The sequence below is a fragment of the Myodes glareolus genome, chromosome 7, assembly GCF_982192425.1.
Source record: "Myodes glareolus chromosome 7, mMyoGla1.1, whole genome shotgun sequence".
Classification (NCBI taxonomy): Eukaryota; Metazoa; Chordata; class Mammalia; order Rodentia; family Cricetidae; genus Myodes; species Myodes glareolus.
The window spans coordinates 15571866-15594211 of record NC_142032.1 but is presented as its reverse complement, the minus strand read 5'-3'; the positions used below and the strand labels follow the sequence as shown (position 1 = coordinate 15594211).

Here is a 22346-nt window from a genome sequence, read left to right as displayed (position 1 = left end):
CTTTCCAAAATGAAATTTTTCTTAATGATTATTTTTATTTTCTGTGCATTGGTATTTTGCCTGCATGTATGTCTGTGTGAGAGTGTCAGATCTTGGAATTACAGACAGTTGTGAGCTGCCATGTGGATGCTGGGAACGGATCCCAGATCCTCTAGAAGAGTAGTCAGTGCTCTTAACCACTGAGCCATCTCTCCAGCCCCCCAAGATGAAATTTTAAGACCTATGTGGCAGCAGGAAGTTCCAGCCTCTTCTGATGGACTGAACCCCGAATAGCCATACAAAAGTGTATTTATTGAAAGGTACATAAAGTATTTCCTCATGCCATGGTCCCTAATCTAATTCACATGTCTTCCTAAAAAAGAGTATCACTTGCCCCCCTTGACTCTAGTTTTTATTATGTATTGTTTGCAGTGCACAATAAAACAGGAGCCTCAGGTGTTCCTGAAGTGTCTTATGACCAAAGTTGTGGGATGGCTAGAATGCCCCTTCAGCAAACAATCACTGCGCCCCCCCCCAATGATTTTTTAAGGCCAAGGTCCTTCTAAAAACCAGAAGTTCATTCTAATATCTTACCCCACACAGGGATTCTGCTAAATTCTTATAACACCTGCCTCTGCCTCCCCAGTGCTGGGATTAAAAGCATGTGTCAACCACCACCTGCAGTTTTAATTTGTAAATGAAAATAATATCATCTACTTCCATGTATAATTTGAGGAAAACGTATTCAGAACAATGTATGTTATGTACATTGAGAGGGCTCAGTATTCCTTACATTTTATTTGTGTGTGTCCTTAGCCATGGTTTTGTTTTTTTTTTTTTTTAGTTTGAGACAGGGCCTGAATTGCCTGAATTGCCCTTAATTCACCCTATACTCTGCTGTGGAATATTAGTTTAAGATGTGTCACATTCGTTTATGCTGTGGAACATTTGTGTAATGATGCAGAAATGTGCTGCGTTCTTCTGTGTTGCATTTGGTTAACTCTGTGAAGCTGTGTTCCTGTGCCTGCCTAAAATAACTGATTGGTCTAATAAAGAATTGAACAGACAATACCTAGGCAGAAGAGAGATGTAGGCAGGGCTGGCGGACAGAAAGACTAAATAGGAGGAAAAATCTAGGGAAGGCAGGGAAGAACAAGAAAAGGAGAAGGAGAGGAGGACATCGGGGCCAATCCCCCCCTCCCCCCAGCCAACCATGGAATAAGAGGAAAGAAAGATATATAAAGAAAGGTTAAAAGCACAGAGGCAAAACGTGAAGAGAAACAGAACAACTTAAGCTAGAAATGCTGGCTAGAAACAAGATAAGTTAAGGTTAGGCTTTCATAAGTAAGATAAGTCTCCGTGTATTTGTTTGGAAGCTGGGTGGTGGCCCCCAAAGAGTAAAAACAAATAAACAAAAAACAAAAAATCAACTACATTATTCAGCCCAGACTAGTCTTGAACTTTTGATTTTTTTTTTTCCCCTCAGCCTTCTGTGTTGGCAGGAATTACAGAGCACACCTTTAATTTCAGCACTCCAAGGCAGAGAGTGGCAGGTATCTGTGAGTTCAAGGCCAGCTTGATCTGCATAGTGAGTTAAAAACAGCTGGAGCTACACAGAGAGACCCTATCTAATAAAATAGAAACAACGAAAAGAATTACAGGCCAGCACTGCCAGGCATGACTTTTTCCTCCTCCTCTTCCTTTTCAATTTTTCAGAACTTTATTTTCCGGTGCTAAAGAGATAGCTCAGTGGTTAAGAGCATTGCCTGCTCTTCCCAAGGTCCTGAGTTCAATTCCGGACAACCACATGGTGGCTCACAACCATCTGTAATGAGTTCTGGCACCCTCTTCTGGCCTGCAGACATACACACAGACAGAATATTGTACACATAATAAATAAGTGTATATATATATATATACACATATATATAAAACTTTATTTTCCTTTCACCTTTTTCCTGTCTGCTCAGTTCTCTGCAGAGCAGCTCAGGACCACTCAGTGATGGCTCCAACCCACTTGGTGACCTTCGCTGTGGGAGCTGCTGACCAGTCCTCAGTGGCTGGCTGGGCACTCCAGCCTTGAGCAGAGAACCGCTGAATGGGTACAGAGGGCACCTACACACCCTCAGGCCTGTTTGCCTCTCTGGATGAGCAACAGTGACCTCAGAAGCTGGCATGGTTCATTCCCTGAAATTCCCCTTTGGTCAGAGTCTTCTCAGCAGCAGCCCGCTTCTCCTCAGTCTTCCCTTGGTCTCTGGAGATCGTAATGATCAGTCTTACTCTCCTATGGCCGATCACGGGACACAATGCCACGCATGCGGAGTATTTCCTGGGGCAGCATCTACCACCTGGCCGACCCACTGAGTGAGCTCCGTTGTTGTTGCTTGGGATGTCAATGTCCAGGCAGTGCAGAGGGGAGTGTTACACAGAGCAATGGTGGGCAGTTGACATAAGATGCTTCTGAGGGACCAGTGGTCTGCCCTGGGATCAGTTACCATTCGAAGCCGTGACTCCCTGAAGGCTGCTTGGATCTAGTTAGTGAAGGTCCCAGGCGTGAAGCAGTAGCCGTTGGAGTGGCTCCAGTGGTAGAGCAAACTTCCGGAGGGCTCGCTGGCCAGTGTTCCTGGAGGAGACTGGGAGAAGCTTTGCTCGCAGCTCCTGCCATCACTGCCTTTCAGAATCCTTTTCTAATTCTTCTTTTAAATTTTCTTAATTAATTAATTTATTAAATATTTATTTATTTATTATGTATACAATATTCTGCCTGTATGTCTTCAGGTCAGAAGAGGGCACCAGACGTCATTACAGATGGTTGTGAGCCACCATGTGGTTGTCCGGAATTGAACTCAGGACCTTGGGAAGAGCAGGCAATGCTCTTAACCACTGAGCCATCTCTCCAGCCTCCTTAATTTATTTTTTAAAACAATTTTTTTTTCTCAGTTGGGCAGTGGTGGCACACGCCTTTAATCCTAGCACTCGGGAGGCAGAGGCAGGCAGAACTCTGTGAGGTTCCAAAGCTACAGAGAAACCCAGTCTCAGAAAAAAACAAAAAACAAAACAATTTTTTCTCATTTTAAATACCAATCCCAGTGCCTTCTCCCTCCGCTCCTCCCTCTCCTCCCACCTTCCACCCACCCCACGCCCCATCCACTCCTCAGAGAGGGTAAGGTTTCCCATGGGGGGGTCAACAAAGTCTGGCACATCATTTTGAGGCAGGACCAAGCCCCCCTCCCAATATATCTAGGCTGAGTATAGTATCCGTCCAAAGAGAATGGGCTCCAGAAAGACAGTTCAAGCAGAAGAGATAAATCCTGGTTCCACTGCCAGGCCCCACAGACTGCCCCCAGCCACACAACTGTCACCCACATTCAGAGGGCCTAGTTTGGTCCTATACAGGCTCCCCCGCTGTCAGTCCGGAGCCAGTGAGCTCCTCCTAGCTCGATCTGCTGTTTCTGTGGGTATCTCCATCACGGACTTGCCTCCTTTGGTCGAGTTATCGCTCCTTCCTCTCTTCATTGGACTCTGGGAGGTAGGCCCAGACCTGGCTGTGGATCTTACTACTACCTCTACGAAGAGGTCGGGCTGCATGCTTGTGGCTTGATGGCCCAGAGCTTGTGTCTAAAATCCCCTGGCTGCTGTGATCCCACAGTTTGAGCAGAACTTCGTTCTCACAGGGCTCACAATTCAGCCTTAGTCCCTGGTCATGAATATCTGCCTCAGCTGGCGGTGCTAAACGTTTGCTCATCCTCTCTGGACTGGGAACAGGGTAGGGGAGGAGAGCGTCTCCAAGAGAAACTTGATTTGAGCTGAAATAACAAGTAAAAGACGGGATAAATCGGTCAGGAGTCCAGGCAACCTGTTTGCTGATGCCCACTTTCTTTTGGTCCCTAAGGGCAAGAGCCCACTACAAACATGGAAGCGACAGCCTCAGGCGCGGTCACCTGCCCGGACTGCGGTCGGGCGAGCAGCGCTGAGCCAATCGCTGGGAAGGGGCGGAGGGAGAGACCCGGGAAGCCCGGGACTGCTAGCGCGCAGGCGCACTGGCTGGCACCTGGCTCCCGGCAGCTACGGAATTAGGCATCCCTTGCCTGGATTGCGGTGAGCTGCTGGCCCGCGGCCGGGCGAGGGGGCAGGAACCTACCGGACCTACAAAAGACAAGCCCGAGGGTGGGGCGGGGATGCTTTGCAGTGAGAGTCTTTGGGACAGTTTGCGGGGTTCCTTGCGGAATCAGATTGTGGTTTGGGATATTCTGGGGTCAGGAGGAGTTGTGTTCAAGGGGTAAGCGTAGAATCCCTGCAGAAAGGCTCTGTTGGGGTAAGGAGAAGGGATGCAATGTCCAGGGTGTCCCCAGAAGAATCTGAGTTCGTGGATGCGATGGTTCAGGCCGGGATCCACTCATTGACCTGATAGCCCTTAACCCTGGTGGCACATTTGGGAGGCCTGAAAAAATTATGTGGGCATCACCTCCAGAGACCCCAATTTAGTGGTCTGGGTGAGTCCTGAGCCTTGGTGTTTGAGAATTAAAAATCAGGTGATTTTGACGTGCAAACCACTACACGTATTTCTGAGTAAAAACCTCCCGGTTGATGTCCAGTTCCTCAGGGACTTAAGTATTGTGTGATTCTGAAGTGAATCAGTGTCTTTCGTGCCACGCTCGCAATGGGTGGAAGCCCCATTTCCCGCCGAGGAGTGTCAACCTGTTAGTATGGGGGAGAGAACAGGGCCCTGGTGCAGCTCTCCTAGGGCTTCCCTGGCCTGGCTGTGAAGATGCCTGAACACGTGTGAAACAAGGAGATAACAATCCAGTCAGCTACTTGCTGAGAAAATGGCATGCCTCATGTTTGCTTTGCTATTATGCCTCGAACTTCCACTTGTCCATTTGATAGTCCTTCCAGGACAGGCAGGAAATAGATTTGCTCTCTCCACAGATGTGGGGATAAACTCCTACGTCTAGTTGGTGGTAATGTTCAGCCTTGACCTAGTACAGCAAATACCACTTACTTAGTAGCCCCCCCCCCCCCAGCCTTTGGTCACTACAGACTCCAGCCAGAACTTGCCAGAGAAGCCACAGCAACACTACATTCCAGACCCAGTCTGGTTTCCTCCCCCAATTCCTTTAGGGACCCCTACCTAGGCTCACCAGGGTTTGCTGGGAGTTGCTAGTCTTTCCTGTTCTTTATCTCCCAAGAACCCTGGAGCGTGAACTGCCAGGGGAGGGATTGGTCAGTCGCCAGAGGGCTTCTAAAACAGAATGCTTCTGTGGTCTCTTACCTGCCCTCAGTTGGTGCCATCCGTCTTGATAGAATCTTTTGGAGGCTTACCAAAGGCCTTCTATCTAGTCTGGCCTCTTTTACTGGGCGGACCATGTTCTGTCTGTATAATTTTCTTAGCATGGTGTTGTGCCCTTGGAGAAAGTGTAACAAATGTTACTCTTGGCTTGTTTCAACACTCCCCTCTGTATATCTACAGCTTGGTCCCCATGTCTCTCTCAGAGGGACAATACCTGTTCCAGGTTGCTACTGTTTTTCCAGTTCCAGTGTGGGCTTTGGGAATTTGCCAATGACTGCCCTCTCTAAGGCAGAGGAACCCACATTGGCCTTTTAGGGACAATGGACTAAGCAGGCATTTATTGAGCACTTGCTGTGTGGTACAGGAGCTTGGGAGGACTGCAGTGAGACTGGCCTAGCCTTGCCCTTAAGGAGCTTGTGGGCTGGGGGAGATAAGGAAACCGAGGTAGTTAAAGGTAGCTACTACCTGACTGAGCCTGGAGATGAAGACCCTGGCTTGGGCACTGACTGAGCAGGATTCCATGAGACCGTGGAAGGGGTGCTTGGTGACGTGAGAAGTGTTGAGATGGGAGGTCAAAACGGATTTTGAGCCATGTCTCCAGCACCTCGTAGCTTGTGACTGTGGGCCAATTATTTAACCTCAGACTTCAGAGCCTTGGTTGCTTCTATAAAATGCAGATGGGAATAGTAACAGCCCTGCGAAGGAGTCGCTGTAGTGGACATGGAAGCCAGGCCTGTCCTAAATGTCCAGACATTTAGGGAAGGGAGGGGATGCTGCAGGCAGCGAGAGGCAGCCATGCTGAATACTGCAGTGACAGCTTAGCTGGGTGTGGGGATATAAACCTGTAATCTAATACAGGAGAGGCTGAGGCAGGAGGATTGCCACAAGTTTGAGGCCAGCCTGGTCTATCTAGGGAGTTTCAGGTCAGCACAGGATACATAGTGAAATCCTACCTCAAATAAACAACAAAAAAGATTTTAGCTACATACTTGTCAGAGGGATGCTTAAATGGTCCCTAACTGATTTTTTAAAAAAGAAAACATTATATGTGTGTGTGTGTGTGTGTGTGTGTGTGTGTGTGTGTTGGTTGTTTTACTCTTTTTACTCTTTTGGGTCTTTGGGGGCCCATCACTCAGCTCCCAAATAAATCACACACGAAGTCTTTATAATGCTCTGTCCTGTCCCTTTAAGAGACAAGCCCTGCCAACTCCCCCCCCCCTGCTGCCACACCCACCACCCACTGAGGCAGGCAGATCATCCTTCTTTCCTGAAGCCCTTTCTTTCTGTCTCTCTCCCTAAGAGGTAGCTGCTGCCATGGCTCCTCTCCTCTCCCCCCTACTCTCTCTCCCTTCCTCCCCCCTCTCTGTTTCTTTCCTTGCCCCCCTTCTCCCTCCTTCTCCCCTTCTCTTCCATAACCCACTAAATAAATATCCAACCTCACTCTGTATGGCATGCCTATCTGCCTGCCTCTTACCTGCCCGCTGCAGCTCCTCGTGGGACTGGCTGCTCCGTCTCAGTCTCTCACCTGTTGTTTGCCACCATGCCTGTCCCAAGAACATTGTGTTGTTGTTGTTGTCGAGAGTTATTCAGCTGGGTGGTGGTGGCGCGCGAGGCAGATGGATCCCTGTGAGTTCGAGGCCAACTTGGTCTACAGAGTGAGTTCTAGGATAACCATGGCTGTTACACAGAGAAACCCTGTCTTGAAACCCCCTCCCACAAAAAAAGATTTATTCAGTTTTACCTGTATGTGTGTTGCCTGAGTGTATGTATGTGCACCATCTACATTCAGGAACCATGAGGTCACAAGGCAGTAGGTCCGCTGGAACTGGAGCTGCCATTTGGGTCTGGGAACTAAACTGGGTCTTATCCAAGAACAGTGACGCTCCTAACCACTGAGCTATCCTCCCTCACCGTCCATCTTTAGATGGGTCCCATGGATCAAGCGCAGACAGGTTTTGGTGCTGGCCCAGCAAGTGTTTTTAAACACTAAGCCATATCCCCAGGTTCCAGCTGATTTTAAAGGTCATGAACCCAGCCAGAGCTGTCGTTTATGTAGCCTCCTCAGTGTCCCAGGCTCTAAGCTTGCTGCTTGTTTTCTGTTCATTTTGCTTTTAAGCCCCACTTTAAAGGAGTTGGTATCAACTTCCCACTGAGGGGGGGAGGGGTTAGCTGGCCCAAGGCCACCAACTAGGCTCTTGTGGGGCCTCCAGCTCTTGTGCAAGCGAGTGGTGAGCCTGGTCGCAGGTTACAGTCACAGGATCTGCAGCTTATGCACCTAGAACAATGTGGGCTCCCTGCTATCCTTGGGGCCTCTGTTGGCTTGTGGAGCAGGTTGAGGATGGGAAAACCAGAGGAGCAAGGCTGTTTGCTGATGGAGGAATGGAATCTGAAGGAGAAACAGGGAAAGCTCCGACACACCCACCATCTTCCTCTACCTGAGGTCTGACAGGGGTGTGGGGGGAGTGTGGAGGGGTAGGGATGGGGGGTGGGTGCGGAGGGAGGTTCTTCCCCGGAGTTCTTTCTGTGTGTTCTTGTTTGCAGGCTTCCTCTCTGACTCCTGTGTCTAAGTTTTTCCTCTACTTCCCGTACTTCAGAAAGCAGCCTGAGTTCTAGGATATTCCACCAGCTCTGACCCAAATCCTCTTTAAGAAAACGCTAAACTTGGGAGTAGAGGCAGACAGGTCTGGGAGTTCCAGGCCATCCTGATCTGAAGTTCCACTGTCTCAAGAAAGCAAAGGCTAATTTTTGAGCATTTGCCTTGTGCCTAGTGTGGTACTCAGGGTGTCCTGAGTATTAGTTTAAGGCTTGCTGTATTCTGGTAAGAACAATTCTTATTTGCCCATCCTGCAGATGAGCAAGTTGAGGCTCAGTAGTAGTAAATCTAGTAAATGACTAGATTCACCTGTAGGAGGAAGTAGTGATTTGAACCCTTTCCCTTCATAGAGCAAAAATCATGTCCTTTCTCTCACCAGCCTTTGAGGCCTTCTAGCCTGACCTCAGCATGGGTTCAGGGAGGTCCTCCTCTGACAAGAGCCAGTTACTGAGTGGGAGTGGCCTTTGATAAAAGGCTGTGTTCTGAAGGGACAGGCGACCATCTTGGTTACTGTTCTATTGCTGCGCAGAGACACCATGACCAAGGCGACGCTCATGAAAGAAAGCGTTTCATTGAGATTTGCTTACCGTTTCAGAGTCTTAGTCCATGATCATTGTGGTAGGGAGCATGGCAGCGGGTGTAGCCAGGCATAGAGCAGTAGCTAAGAGCTGCAGCCTGATCCCCAGGCAGAGGGAGAGCCTAGGCATGACTTGGGCTTGGGAAACCTCAAAGCCAACCCTCAGTGACCTTCCCTCTCTGTCTAGCTTTTGGAAGTCCCTGGTGAGCCTGCAGGAAGATGAAGGCAGGCTTCGTCCACACATGACCAGCTTTCTTGATGTCTTAGTTGGGTTACTTTGTGTTGTTGTTATTTGTTACTACTGTATTTTGTTTTTCAAGACAGGGTCTCTGTAATGAGTCAGTCTCTGTCCTGCTAGCCGACTCCCAAATAATGACACAGAGATTTGTTATTAATTATGAAAGCTCAGCCTATAGCTTAGGCTTGTTCCTAACTAGCTCTTATGACTTAAATTAACCTATTTATATTAATCTGTGTTCTATCACATGGCATTATCTTTCTTCCTTCTTATACCCCCTGTTTCCTCTCTGTGTCTCCTGTGCACCTAGATTCTCCTCCTCTTCCTTTCTCTCCCTGGAAATCTTACCTAAACCTCCTACCTAGCTATTGGTTGTTCAGTTTTTTATTACACCAATCACAGCAAGTACATCTTCACACAGGGAACAAATATCCCACATTTCCCCCTTTTTGTCTCAATAAAAAAATATTTTAACTCTAACATATTAAAACTATATACAATAAGAACAATAATCAGGTAGAAATTACATTCACAATGTCCAGTCCATTTGTATGTGGCAAATTTGGAGAAAATACTTTATTATCTATCCTTAGTGATTCCAAAGTTTTGTACCTAATTCACTTTCTGTCCTAACTTGTATTACCAACCCAAAGCTGTTATTTATACCTCAAACCATTTTCTTAGATAAATCTAAGCTTTTTGTAAAAGGAACAAGCGGTGGGTCGCTTCCCACAGCCTGGCTAGCTTTACACGAAATAATTACACGGAAACTGTATTCTTTTAAACCCTGCCTGGCCCATTACCTCCAGCCTCTTATTGGCTAACTCTCACATATTGATTCAACCCATTTCTAATAATCTGTATCTCACCACGAGGTTGTGGCTTACTGGGAAAGATTCAGCATGTCTGACCTGGCTGCTTCATGGTGGGCGGCTCTCTGACTCTACCTGACTCTGCTTCTTTCTCCCAGCATTCTGTTCTGTCTACTCTGCCTATCTAAGCTGCTATCCTATCAAAGGCCGAGGTAGTTTCTTTATTGACCAATGAAAGTGACACATAGACAGATGACCCTCCTCCATCAGCTTTTATGTCTCTCAATTTTATGTGTTTTATATCTCTTATGTAAGTTTCTTTTTCAAATTTGGTATCAAAGAAAACTGTAACTATAACTATCTCATTTTCAACTCCATCAGCGACCCAAGAAGGATATATAAAATCACCTGAGTAAATGGGAAATGTGGAGCAAACAACTTACAAAACTATAGAAACAACAGAGAGAGCTGGCTGCCTGCAGTCACACCTCTGTAATGTGGGGCATCCATCTTCAGCCTACAGGCCTAGAATATCTGACAGACTTCTGTGAAGCATGGATTTTGAGGGATCACTCTGCCTTGTCTTGGCAAAGTTTGACAGTCACTTTTTTTGTGTGTCCTGCTTGTCCAATTTGGACAGCATATTCTCAGCAGTCAAGGCAAGGACAATTTGTTGCCCAGTGTCTTACTTTGCCACAAAGAATACAAACTCCATATGGAGTTTCTTCGATGTAGATTGTACATCCTTCTTTGATGTAGATTGGTGCTGACAGAAGCAGATGCATCTCATTGTCCTGAAAAGTCTTATGTTATTAAAACATCTTAAATGCCATATTCTATAGGTCTCTGCAGTGTTTGAAGACCATCTGTCTATCTAAAGTATATATCTGTTTAACCTTGAAACCATACTTAACATGACAAGTTTGATTTTTATAGATTACTACTAACCTGTATTTCTTAATTATCCTAAATGGTTTATAATAATAGCTTTCAAGAACTAGAACTTTATATTACATTTAAAAAAAAAGATGTATAGGTACAATACCTTAAACAAGAGTAGAAACATATATATAGTATAACAAAAAACAATCTTAATTTTGTATCAATATGCAAAAATAAAATATTTTTGACTAGTGGTTGTTTAAAAGTAGACTTAACAACCAACCCTTTTATCCCAGTATTTCTTTTTTTTAATATTTATTTATTTATTTATTTATTTATTATACAATATTTTGTGTGTGCCTGAAGGCCAGAAGAGGGCACCAGACCTCATTACAGATGGTTGTGAGCCGCCATGTGGTTTGCTGGGAATTGAACTCAGGACCTTTGGAAGAGCAGGCAATGCTCTTAACTGCTGAGCCATCTCTCCATCCCCCTATCCCATCATTTCTATACTATATTCTCCCTTTTTCCCCTTCAGAAAAAGATCCCTGAATTTAGTCTCCTTTGTTTAGCTTTTTTTTTTTTTTCTGAGCATTACCAATAACAACTTGGAACCAAATGATAACAAACATTCATAAACCTCTCTAACTCTTGGGAATGTGGGCATCATTTTTTTCTAGACTGCTTCCTGTTGTCTGGGAGTGATGGCACCTTTCGGGGCCCCTGAGAAAACTGGGATAATGATCAAGTCCCGGGAGAGCTAGCTGTATTATTTTTTTTTATCTCTATGTGATGGGAAAGTGCAGGTCTTAACTGAAAGTCCTGACTGGAATAATACATGAGGCTAGACCGTCTCATCTAGCAGCTTTGAAGTTGTTCTGGATGCAGAATTTTGAGGAAACTGTAACAGAGGCAGTTGGTTCCCTGATAGTCTAGCCTCGTGCTGTGCCCCAGCTCTGGGAAGCTGCTTGTGTCCAGAATGTGGTGGACATTCTTATGTAGCATGCCGGTTGCTCAAATGCTCTGCCGCACAGCAGGGCCTCTTAAAAGAGCCGCACCTTTGTATGTAGAGCCTACCCGGGAGAGCTCTTCCTCAGGCCCTATGTGGGATATTCAAGCCTTCACGTTGGATGCTATATTTATTTATTTATTTAAATTTATGATTTATTTATCTTTTATTTTTTTATGTGCTTTGGTGTGAAGGTGTCAGGTCCCCTGGAACTGGATTTTCAGACAGTTGTGTGCTGCCATGTGGGTGCTGGAAATTGAACCCGGGTCCTCTGGAAGAGCAGTCAGTGCTCTTAACCGCTGAGCCATTTCTCCAGCCCCTGGATGCTATATTTAATGAGTCAATGAGTCTTTCTCTGTCCTGCCAGTCAGCTCCCAAGTAATACCATGGAGGCTTAATTATTAAAAATCAGCCTATAGCTTAGGCTTGTTCCCAAAAAGTTCTTTATTACTTTTTTTTTTTTTTCTGAGACAGAGTTTCTCTGTAGCTTTGTAGCCTGTTCTGGAACTAGCTCTTGTAGACCAGCTTGGCATCGAACTCACAGAGATCCACCTGCCTCTGCCTCCCAAGTGCTGGGATTAAAGGTGTGTGCCACCACTGCCCGGCTCCCAAAAAGCTCTTATGACATAAATTAACCCATTTATATTCATCTACGTTCTATCACGTGGATTACCTGTCTTCCATCTTGCACCTTTTGTTTCCACTCCGTGTCTCCTGGAGTCTCCCGTGTGCCTAGATTCTTCTCTTCCTTCTCTTTCTGGGAATCCTGCCTATACCTCCTGCCTAGCTGTTGGCCGTTCAGCTTTTTATCACACCAATCACAGGAAGTACATCTTCACACAGTGTACGAATATCCCACAACAGGTTTCTCTGTGTAACTCTTGCTGTTCTGACACTTGATCTGTAGACCAGGCTGGCTCTGAACTCACAGAGATCCGTCTGCCTCTGCCTCTGCTGGGATTAAAGGCGTGCGCCACCACCACCCAGCTAGTTTTGGGTTACTATTATTATTGGTTTTGAATTATTATCGCTGTGATGAAACCATGACCAAGAGTTGGGGTGGAAAGAGTTTATTTGGTTTATGCTTCCATTGCCATAATCATCACTGAAGGAAGTCGGGACAGGAACTCAAGAATGAGAACCTGCAGACAAGAACTGATATAGAGACCTGGAGGGGAGCTGCTTGCCTGCTCAGCCTGCTTTCTTATAGAGCTCAGCATCGCCAGCCCAGGGATGGCTCCACCCACGATGAGTTGCACCTTCCCCCACTAATTACTAATTAAGAAAATGCTCTCCAGGTTTACCTACAACCAGATCTTATGGAGGCGTTTTCTCAGTTGAGGTCCCTCCTTTCACTATGTAGACCAGGCTAGCCTCAAACTCACAGAGATCCTTCTGATTCGGCCTCCCGAGTGCTGGGATTAAGTGTGTGCATCCATGCCGTGCCTGGTCTCACATTTTGTTCTTTTCTTTCCTCCCCCCCCCCCCCCCCAGGGTTTCTCTGTGTAGCCTTGGCTGTTCTGGAACTTCCTCTGTATTTCAGAGAGAAACTCTGTCTTAAAAAAAAAAATAATCAATAAAAACGAAAAATTTATAAGACCATTATATAAGTACTTCTTGGGATTTTGCAAAGGAAATAATCATACCAACTTGCATCTTTTGAACACACTGCCCCCTCTCTCAGGAGAGTTTCATTTGTTTCATCTTGTACCCAAGGCTGGCCTGAACTGTGTCGCCCAGGCTCACACTGAATTACTGGACTTCCTGTCTCAGCCTTCCTGGGTTCTAGGCATGTGCCATCATGCCTGGCTTATAGAGCATTTTCTCTGGGCTTTCTCCTTTAACCCACCTGTTCTTTCACGTAATGATCCCTTTGACCTTTCTGAGGAAAGGAGCTCAGGTTACCTTGACGATACTATGAGCACACTGCCCAAACCCACCGTGGTGATGTCTAGACAGTAGCAGTTGAACAGTGTACTGAGCAGCCAGCCCCATAACGTGAGCTGGCCCAGGACTTGGATGTCCACTTTCTCTTCCCATGGGCCATCTCAGTTTCTTGGCCCAGCTTCTGAGTGGTGGCCTCTAGCCTGGATTGTTTCTGCCCTTCTTCATTGGGAATCCCCCAGCTTTGTTTTAGATGCAAATTCCTCACAAAAGAAACGACTTTAAGAAGAAAAAAATTTTTCGGTGTCAGGGATTAAACCCAGGAGCTAGACTGGGAGGCAGCTGCTGAGCTACAGATCCAGCCTGGAATGAGTTATTTTATCTTATGGGTCATTAAACGATTCAGAGGGCTAGACTGGAGAAGGAGCTGTTCCTGACCCTTGTTGCTGACTGGCTTCTTCCCCAGAGACGAGCATGATCCCACTGCCAATGTCTGTGAGCCCTCCTCCATGCTCCTGGGGCTGAGGCTTGGCCAGCAGCCATGGGACTAGACTGGCCCCAAGCCTGGCTGTTGGGCCTGCCCACAGCCGTGGTGTACGGTTCCTTGGCCCTCTTCACCTCCATCCTGCATAACGTGTTCCTGCTGTACTACGTGGACACATTTGTCTCGGTGTATAAGATCAACAAACTGTCCTTCTGGATTGGAGAGGTAGGCCAAGCACGGCGCAGCCAGTCTGGGTGGGAGACTAGGACATCAGGTTTCCAGGCACACAGAGGAGCTGGGTTCTCTCCCAGTGTTAGGCACTTGGGGCAGGCTGTGTTGTTTACAGGACTCAGCCAGAAAAGCTGGCAGCGTCTTAATGACTCTTCAGGAGAATTCTAGTAGTGCTCCTGACCGCTGCCTTAGGTGTCCACTGTAGTATATTTATATATAATGTAATACAAGTAGCCAAATGCTTATCTGCTGGATACACTTACCAGCAGCCCTGGTCATGGGGGTTGGATGTGTGTACAAGCCAGGAGAGGGGCTTTGCGGGCTGGAAGTGCTGCCATCTTTAGAGAAAGTGCAGAGACTAGAGTTGGGGAACCCTGTGCTGTTGTGGGTGCAGCCCACTTTCCCTTCTCTCTTCTTGCAGACTGTATTCCTCCTCTGGAACAGCTTCAACGACCCCCTCTTTGGCTGGCTCAGTGACCACAAGTTCCTCGGCTCCCAGCCCGGGTGTGTGTCTTCCCGATGGCGCATCACTGCCCTAACCCCACCCTGATATGCTCTCCAAGCTGGAGCGCTGCTGCTAGTATCTGGGGTGGGAAATGGAAGGGACACCAGTTGTGGGATGAGGATGGCTCGGCCAGGGGGAGGGGTCGCCCCTAGTGACATGTGTAGCTCAAATAATAAAAACCCAGAGACAGAAATTGGGGTTCAGCCCGGAAACCATAAAAGTAAGACAGTTAAGCCACTAGAGAAGTCTTAACCTCTACGAAGGCTGGGTGACCACAAACTAAGCAGACTAAACCTCTCTCTCATCCCATTTTATACTCCCTCTAGTGCTGAAATTAAAGGTGTGTGACTCCTTACGACTGGGAGTAAAGGTGTGAGCCGCCACCACCTGGATTTGTTTCTGCGTTGATCTTGTGTAGCCCAGGGTGGCCTTGAACTCACAGAGACCCACCTGTCTCTGTCTCCCAAATTCAGGGATTAAGGGTGTGTCTCACCATTGTCTGACCTCTGGTGGCTTTAGCTTTGCCTCTGGTCTTCAGACAAGGTTTCTTTATCAAAATACAAATCAAATGGCCACTCATGACTCTGTACCACACGTTTGCCCTGCCGTTTCTAATGCACTTCCTTACCGCCCTGTTTCGGCTCATTACTGCCACCAGCCCTGAGAATCAGTATCCCACGGCTCTTTGGTCATCAGCCATGACAGGCTGATGATGGGGCATGGGCTGAGGAGAGGGTGTCTGACTGGGAAGCTGTGCTTCTTAAGTCTCAAGTTGGGCTTAGGGTGTATCTTGGTGTGAATTCTTCCGTCCCACCTCCTGGGCCCAGCCAGGGGAGCTAGGGCCTGCTCGGGCCCAAAGGTTCCCTCCCTCCTAACGCCTTCTTCCCTCTGACAGGTCAGGAGCCGGGCTCTCCTCCAGAGACGTGGTGCTGACCCGGGTGAGGGCTCTGAGCTGGCACGGGCCCTTGCTGGCATTGTCGTTCCTGGCCTTCTGGGTGCCCTGGGCCCCTGCTGGCTTGCAGTTCTTACTGTGCTTGTGCCTCTATGACGGTTTCCTGACCCTCGTGGACCTCCACCATCATGCCTTGCTGGCCGACCTGGCTCTCTCCGCCCACGACCGCACCCACCTCAACTTTTACTGCTCCCTCTTCAGTGCGGCTGGCTCCATGTCTGTCTTTGCCTCCTACGCCTTTTGGAACAAGGAGGACTTCTCCTCCTTCCGTGCCTTCTGTGTGGTACTAGCTGCTGGCTCTGGCCTGGGCTTCCTGGGGGCCACACAATTGTTGAGGTGGCGAATTGAGACCACCAGAAGGGATAGGGGGTACTCAGCCATGGTCATGGATAGCGGGTGAGTCACCAGCCTTGACTCCCTAGGGTCAGAGTCTAATTTTAACACTCAGTCCCCTGGCCCACTCTGGGCTAACCCTGCCGTCTCCTCCCCTCTACCCACAGCGTATGTGAAGAAGAGTCTCTGGTGAGTGGTGAGGAAGCGGGCAGCATCACTTTGGGCCAGTACCTCCGGCAACTGGCACGCCACCAAAACTTCCTGTGGTTCGTGGGCATGGACCTGGTACAGGTATGGGGAGCCATTCCCTCACCCCTCCTTCAAGGGTACTTTGAGATGGAAATGCAGGAGCCCTCCCTGGGGTTTGATGGTAGAAAGGTTGGGGAGTTAGGAGACCTAGGTTCTAGCACTTTCTGTGCTCCTTAGCACACACTCCCTTGTGTGTTTGCCCCCCCCCCCATTCCCATAGTGCCGAGAGATGTTGAGTCTAGGGCCTTGGATATTCTTAGGTAATGACTCTACCACTGAGCTACAGCCCTGCCTCTCTGTGTGATCTGAGGCAGCAGGTCTTAGCCTCTGAGGCCAGTCCTTCTTCATAATGTGAAGACTAACACACACACACACACCTTTATCTATCTATCTATCTATCTATCTATCTATCTATCTATCTATCTATCTATCTATCTATCTATGGTTTTTCAAGACAGGGTTTCTCTGTGTAGCTCTGGCTGTCCTGGAACTCACTCTGTAGACCAGATTGGCCTTGAACTCACAGAGATCCACCTGCCTCTGCTTCCCAAGTGCTGGGGTTAAAGGCATGTCCATCACCACCCAGCAAAACTTGTAGTTTTTTCTTTTTTCATTTTGAGACAGGGTTTCTCTGTAGCTTTGGAGCCTGTCCTGGAGCTAGCTCTTGTAGACCAGGTTGGCCTCGAACTCACAGAGATCCTGCCTCTGCCTCCCGAGTGCTGGGATTAAAGGCATGCGCCACCACCGCCCAGCAAAACTTGTATTTTTAAAATACATTTTAAACACAAAAATATATTCATTATCTTTAGATCATGAAAACTTAAAAATTGTTCTAGTTGCTATTTTACCATGCCTTCAAACTTTTAGTAAAATTTAGGTAGGCCACAAGGATTGTCACTTAGGTTTGTTCTGGTAAGTTCCATGTTTGGTGGCATGGGGAGAGAGGCCTGTGCTCACCCTTGCTCTAAGGACCAGGGCTGCTGTCAGCCTGGTGACTGTGCCCCTGTGAACTCCCACCATTATGTTCACCCTTGGTCCTGAGGCCCAGCGCTGCTGCCCCCTGCTGGCCCTGGCCATGAACTCCCACCGTCTGTCCACACTTGGCTCTGAGGCCCAGCGCTGCTGCCCCCTGCTGGCCGTGGTCGTGAACTCCCACCCTTCTGCCCTGCAGGTGTTTCACTGCCATTTCAACAGTAACTTCTTCCCTCTCTTCCTGGAGCACTTGTTGTCTGACCACATCTCCCTCTCGACAGGCTCCTTCCTGTTGGGTAAGTGGCACCTCGGGCCAGCAGCATGCACATTCTGCTCCCAGTTCTGTTTCCCTGGGTGGAGGACTAGTGGGCCTCACCTTAGTCCTCGTGACGATGGTGCACCCACGGGACGTGATGCAGGGCATTGCCAGTATGCCATTTGCTGAGTGGGCTTGGGTTTGTTCTTCAATCTTTCTGAGATGCTGTCATTTGTTTGCTTGCTTGTTTGTTTGTTTGTTTGTTTTTACAAGTTTTCTCTGTATATCTTTGACTGTCCTGGAACTTGCTCTGCAGACCAGGCTGGCCTCAAGCTCACAGAGATCCGCCTGCCTTTGCCTCCCGAGAGCTGGGATTACAGGTGTGCGCCACCACTACCCAGGCCAAAAAAAAAAGAAAAAAACATTTGAAGGAAGAAAAAAGATAATTTAAAGTATATGAGAGTATTTGGGGTGTAGAACCTGTGCGAGGCTCTGTTGGACTAGATTACCCAGCACCACATAAACATGGCATGATGATAAACATCTATAATTGATGTACTCAGGAGTTAGGAGGATCAGTTCAAGGTCAACCTAAGCTACACAGCAAGGTATATGCTAGCCTGGGCTACATGAAACTCTGCGTCAAAGCAATTATAATAAAAAGAGGTTGAGCAAGGCAGTGCAGGCCTTTAATCCCAGCACTCAGGAAGAAGAGACAGGCTGATTTCTGAGAGTTCGAGGCCAGTATGGTCTACATTATGAGTTTAGTTTTAGGCCAACTGGGGCTACATAGTGAGTTCCTATCTCAAAACAGAAACAAAATAAAATAGGTTGGGTGTAATGGCATATGCCTTTAATCCTAGCACTTTGGTGGATCTCTGAGTTTGAAACCAGCCTGCTCTACATAGAGAGTTCCAGGACAGCCAGGACTACGCAGAGAGAATCTGTCTCAAAAATAAAGTAAAAATAAAAAATAAAGCTGGGTATGGTGGTTAGGACTATAATCCCAACACTCAGGAGATGAAGGCAGGAGGATGGCTAGGACTGTAACCCCAACACTCAGGAGGTGAAGGCAGGACGATCAAGAGTTCAAAACCATCTAGAGCTGGCATGGCACTAAATTCAAAAACTAGAACAAAATAAAAGTGTACGGGAGTATGTATATAAGTCCTATGCAGATACAGTGCCATTTTATATAAAGGGCTGGCAAATCCAAAGATTTTGCTCTGCATGAAGGGTACTGGAGTCAACTCCCATAAATACCAAGGGACTGTAATACCTACCTTGAAGGGCTTGGGTGTGAAAAGAGGCAGAGAGTGGCTCAGCCGTTAGCACTGGTTGCTCTTCTGAGGGCCCAAGTTTGATTTCCATTTACCTACAAGGTGGCTCACAACTGTCTGTAACTCCAATTCCAGGGGACCCAATGCCCTCTTCTGGCCTCTGCACGGGTATACATGCAGTCAAAACATGCATCTGCATTAAATAAAAATTAAGATATGATAACAAAGCGTGAAAAGTGCAAGGCATTTTTGATAGACAGTTAATGCCGATTGAGATTCTGATTATTCCAATGTCAGCTGCCAACCACCGCGGAGGCTGTGGCATTGCTCCTGAAGAAGCGGGACCCTCTTCCCTCCCCAGGCATCTCCTATGTTGCTCCTCACCTCAACAACCTCTACTTCCTGCCCCTGTGCCGGCGCTGGGGTGTCTATGCCGTGGTGCGGGGCCTCTTCCTGCTCAAGCTGGGCCTTAGCCTCCTCATGCTGCTGGCTGGCCCGGACCGCCCCGGCCTGCTTTGCTTCTTCATTGCCAGGTATGCCCTGCCCACCCTTTGCCCCCACACCTCTGCGTCCACCCCCCTCACTCTTGCTCCTCTCTCCATGGGCAGCAACCGTGTCTTCACTGAGGGCACCTGTAAGCTGCTGACCCTTGTGATCACTGACCTAGTGGATGAGGACCTGGTGCTGAACCACCGGAAACAGGCAGCCTCGGCTCTCCTCTTCGGTATGGTTGCCCTGGTGACCAAACCTGGCCAGACCTTTGCCCCATTGCTGGGCACCTGGCTCCTCTGCTTCTACACAGGTGAGGCTCCTTGTCCCTCGACCTCTGGTTCTGGTGAGGGAGGCAGAAGGGCTGTGCCTCGGCCTGCGCTGCCTTGGGATTATGACCCTTGTTGGTGCACCCCTTCATGTTTTCAGAAGTTCATTGATTCCCCCAACAAATCAGCACAGGCCTCTCTGTATAGGATGGGTCCCGTATGAAAGGGAGGTAACTAACAGTGGTAAGACAGACAAAATCTTCGCTGTTGTGGGGCTTAAATTCTAGACAGGGCAGGGTAATTAAGCTTTTAATCTCGGCACTTGGGAGGCAGAGGCAGATAGGTCTCAGGCTAGCCTGGTCTATAGAGTGAGCTCCAGGACAGCCTGGACTACACAGAGAAACCCTGTCTTGGGGGGAAAAAAATTCTAGACAGGGAGAGGGGTGGACAGGGTGTCACATGGATTGGATTTCAGTGTGATTGACGTTTTGAAGCTCACTGTAGCTGCCCTAAGGAGTACATACAGCCCAGAGTGGTCAGTAGCACAGAGATGTTAAGGAGATGGCAGAGACTATGGAAGCTTGGACCAGGGAGATGGCACCTAAGGACGGGCGGGTGTGAGGGAGGGACAGCTGAGGACCAACAGATACGGCAGCGACACACATGAGAAGGGAAGAGTGTGAGACACAGGTTTAGGCGGATATTAGGAGAGATACGGTTCGAGGCCAGCCTGGTCTCATAGTGCGCTCCTGGTCAGCCAGGGCTACATAGGGAAACCTTGTCTCAAAAAGCAAAGCAGACAGGAAAAGAGCTATGGTGGGAGCGGGGCCAGACAGCACACACCTCCAATGGCAGCAGAGAACAGCACAGACGCATGAGACTGGCTTTTTGTTTTCTCAGGAAACAAAGTGGTGCTGGGGATGTAGCTCAGCTGGAGAGCACTTGCCTAGTATGCATGGAGTGGGATTTTGACTCCTAAAACCCCACAAGCTCGCTGTGATGTACACCTGTAATCCAAGCACTCAGCAAGTGGAGGCAGGAGGATGGGAAGCTCAATCAAGGTCATTCTTGACTATATAAGGAATTTAGGGCTAGTCTGGACTAGATACCGTGACAAGATGAGGAGAAAAAGAGGAGGAGGAGGAAAGGAAGAAGCCCGCGTCAGAGACAGAGGCAGGAAAGTGAATTCTGTGAATTCAAGGCTAATTTGGTCTCCATAGAAAGTTCCAGAACAGCCAGGATTACTTAGACCCTGATTCAAAAAAAGTAAAAAAAAAATAAAAAATAAAAAAAAAATTAATTATAGCTGGATAGGTGATAGGTGGTCAGGAGTTGTGGCATATACCTATTCCTACAATCCCAGCTACTTGTTAAGGCTAAAGCGGGAAACTGCAAGACTGAAACCAGTCCACACTGTTTAATTTTTTTTCCCCTGAGACAGGATTTCTCTGTGTTGCCCTGGCTGTCCTAGACACTTTGTAGATCAGGCTGGCCTTGAACTCACAGAGCTCCACCTCTGCCTCCCAAAGTGCTGGGATTACCACTACCTAGCTTGTTTTAACATTTTAATTGTGGTTTAGATCACTTACCTGTACTGGTACTGCCTGAGATGCCTGTGGACTTTGGAGGGGCAGCTGGGCTGACCATGGTCCTTCTGTGCGTTCTCACCGTAGGTCATGACCTTTTTCAGCAGTCCCCAGTGATTGTGGGGAGTGTTCAGCCCAGGCCAGAGCCACCAGCCCCAGCCCCAGCGCAGGCTGCGACTCTCCGCCAGGGCTGCTTCTACCTGCTGGTGCTGGTGCCCATCACCTGCGCACTGCTGCAGCTCTTCACCTGGTCCCAGTTCACGCTGCACGGGAGACGCCTCCGCATGGTCAAGGCCCAGCGCCAGAACCTGGCACAGATCCGAACGCTGGACATTAAGATGGTGTGAGCCACTCTGCTGAGGTCCTTGCCCTTGTCCCAGCAGGAACCTCTTCTGCTGGCCAGCATCCTACTTCACCTTCGCTGGGTGCAGCTCAGAGAGCAGGTGGCTGGGGCAGTTCCTAGGGAGTTCTGCCCTTCGCTAGCTGTCTGATTCAGCTCGGGCAAGGGCGGGGTTGTATGTGCTCAGGAACTGTGGCTCATGTCGGGAAGAAGGAAGGACCAGAAAGGGTAGGGCCAAGTGTGGTGCACAAGGAGGTGCTGGGGCGCTGGAGCTGGCAACTTGGTGGGTTCAGGAGACTGTAACTTCTGAGACTGTAACTCCTTTTGCACACGCAGGCAAAGCTGACTGAAGTGCTCCTTGCCCCTCCCCCTGGTCATTTCTTCGAGACTTCTCTGCTTCAGTTGGAAGTAGCATGGCCTCTGTGCTGTGGGCTCCCCAAAGCCCAGCAGGCCTCCAAACTCTAAAGAGTTTCGAGTAAAGTCAGTCATTCCTACTCCTGAGGTCTGTGCCCTGTGTTGGGGGAGCAGGTTGGTGGGGGTGGGAAGCAGAAGTGCCCCACGAGCATTTTCCTCACGATACTGGGACAGAAATGTAAATTATGAGCTGGACCTGGTGATTTGTGCCTATAACCCCAGTATTGGAAGGCTGAGGCAGGATTGCCTCAAGTTCAAAGCTAGCCTAAAAAACGAAAACACTCCCTCCACTACCAAATCAGCCCAGCAGACGGCTGGGTGATCAGGCCTGGAGCCAGTTCCCACACACACCATTGCGGACAGCTGTCAGAAAGGAGCTCCTTCCAGGCCAGGGGCTCGCCGCCCTGAACTCACCTGAGCAGCTTCTGAAACACTCCTGCCTGAGTTTTCGCCCAGATTCAGACCAGGTGTGTGATGCAAACCTCTGGGGAGTGATTTTCCTCACTGTAGGACCATTGCATACTGGTTAGCAGCGACCTGGGCCTCCTCTACCTACCAGCTGTGATCACTGAACTAGTTCAGATAGTTCTAGATGTGTCCCCTGGGCAGACTGACCCTAAAGGGAACCTTCTGCTCTAGACCAGTGGTTCTGAGGGTCTGCACAGGGAATCAAACTCGGCACACGACCCAGCCAACAAGCAGTCGCTAAGTTATTTGCGTAT

At 48.4% G+C, this 22346-nt stretch overlaps 1 protein-coding gene across 2 annotated transcripts; it reads left to right on the top strand.

The window, feature by feature from the left end:
* Window positions 1-3952: 3952 nt before the first annotated feature.
* Slc68a1 (solute carrier family 68 member 1) lies at window positions 3953-21704 on the top strand. Of its 2 annotated transcripts, none has more exons than XM_085694037.2 (9): window positions 3953-4077; window positions 13731-13973; window positions 14401-14483; window positions 15380-15832; window positions 15937-16060; window positions 17190-17286; window positions 18888-19059; window positions 19135-19328; window positions 20975-21704. In XM_085694037.2, the coding sequence occupies exons 2-9, from the start codon at window positions 13806-13808 to the stop codon at window positions 21205-21207; spliced, it is 1524 nt and encodes a 507-aa protein (XP_085550163.1). In that variant the 5' UTR covers window positions 3953-4077; window positions 13731-13805; the 3' UTR covers window positions 21208-21704. The 2 variants fall into 2 exon arrangements, with proteins under 2 accessions (XP_085550163.1, XP_048295008.2); XM_048439051.3 differs by having other exon boundaries at window positions 20958-21704.
* The last annotated feature ends 642 nt before the right edge of the window (window positions 21705-22346 follow it).

What these genes read in the sequence shown, in the direction of transcription:
- Slc68a1 (XM_048439051.3), top strand. Translation starts at nt 13,806, where the DNA reads ATGGGACTAGACTGGCCCCAAGCCTGGCTGTTGGGCCTGCCCACAGCC. An exon ending in TTCCTCGGCTCCCAGCCCGG is followed by an intron (nt 14,484 to 15,379) that starts GTGTGTGTCTTC and finishes TCCCTCTGACAG; the next exon opens with GTCAGGAGCCGGGCTCTCCT. An exon ending in GACAGGCTCCTTCCTGTTGG is followed by an intron (nt 17,287 to 18,887) that starts GTAAGTGGCACC and finishes TTCCCTCCCCAG; the next exon opens with GCATCTCCTATGTTGCTCCT.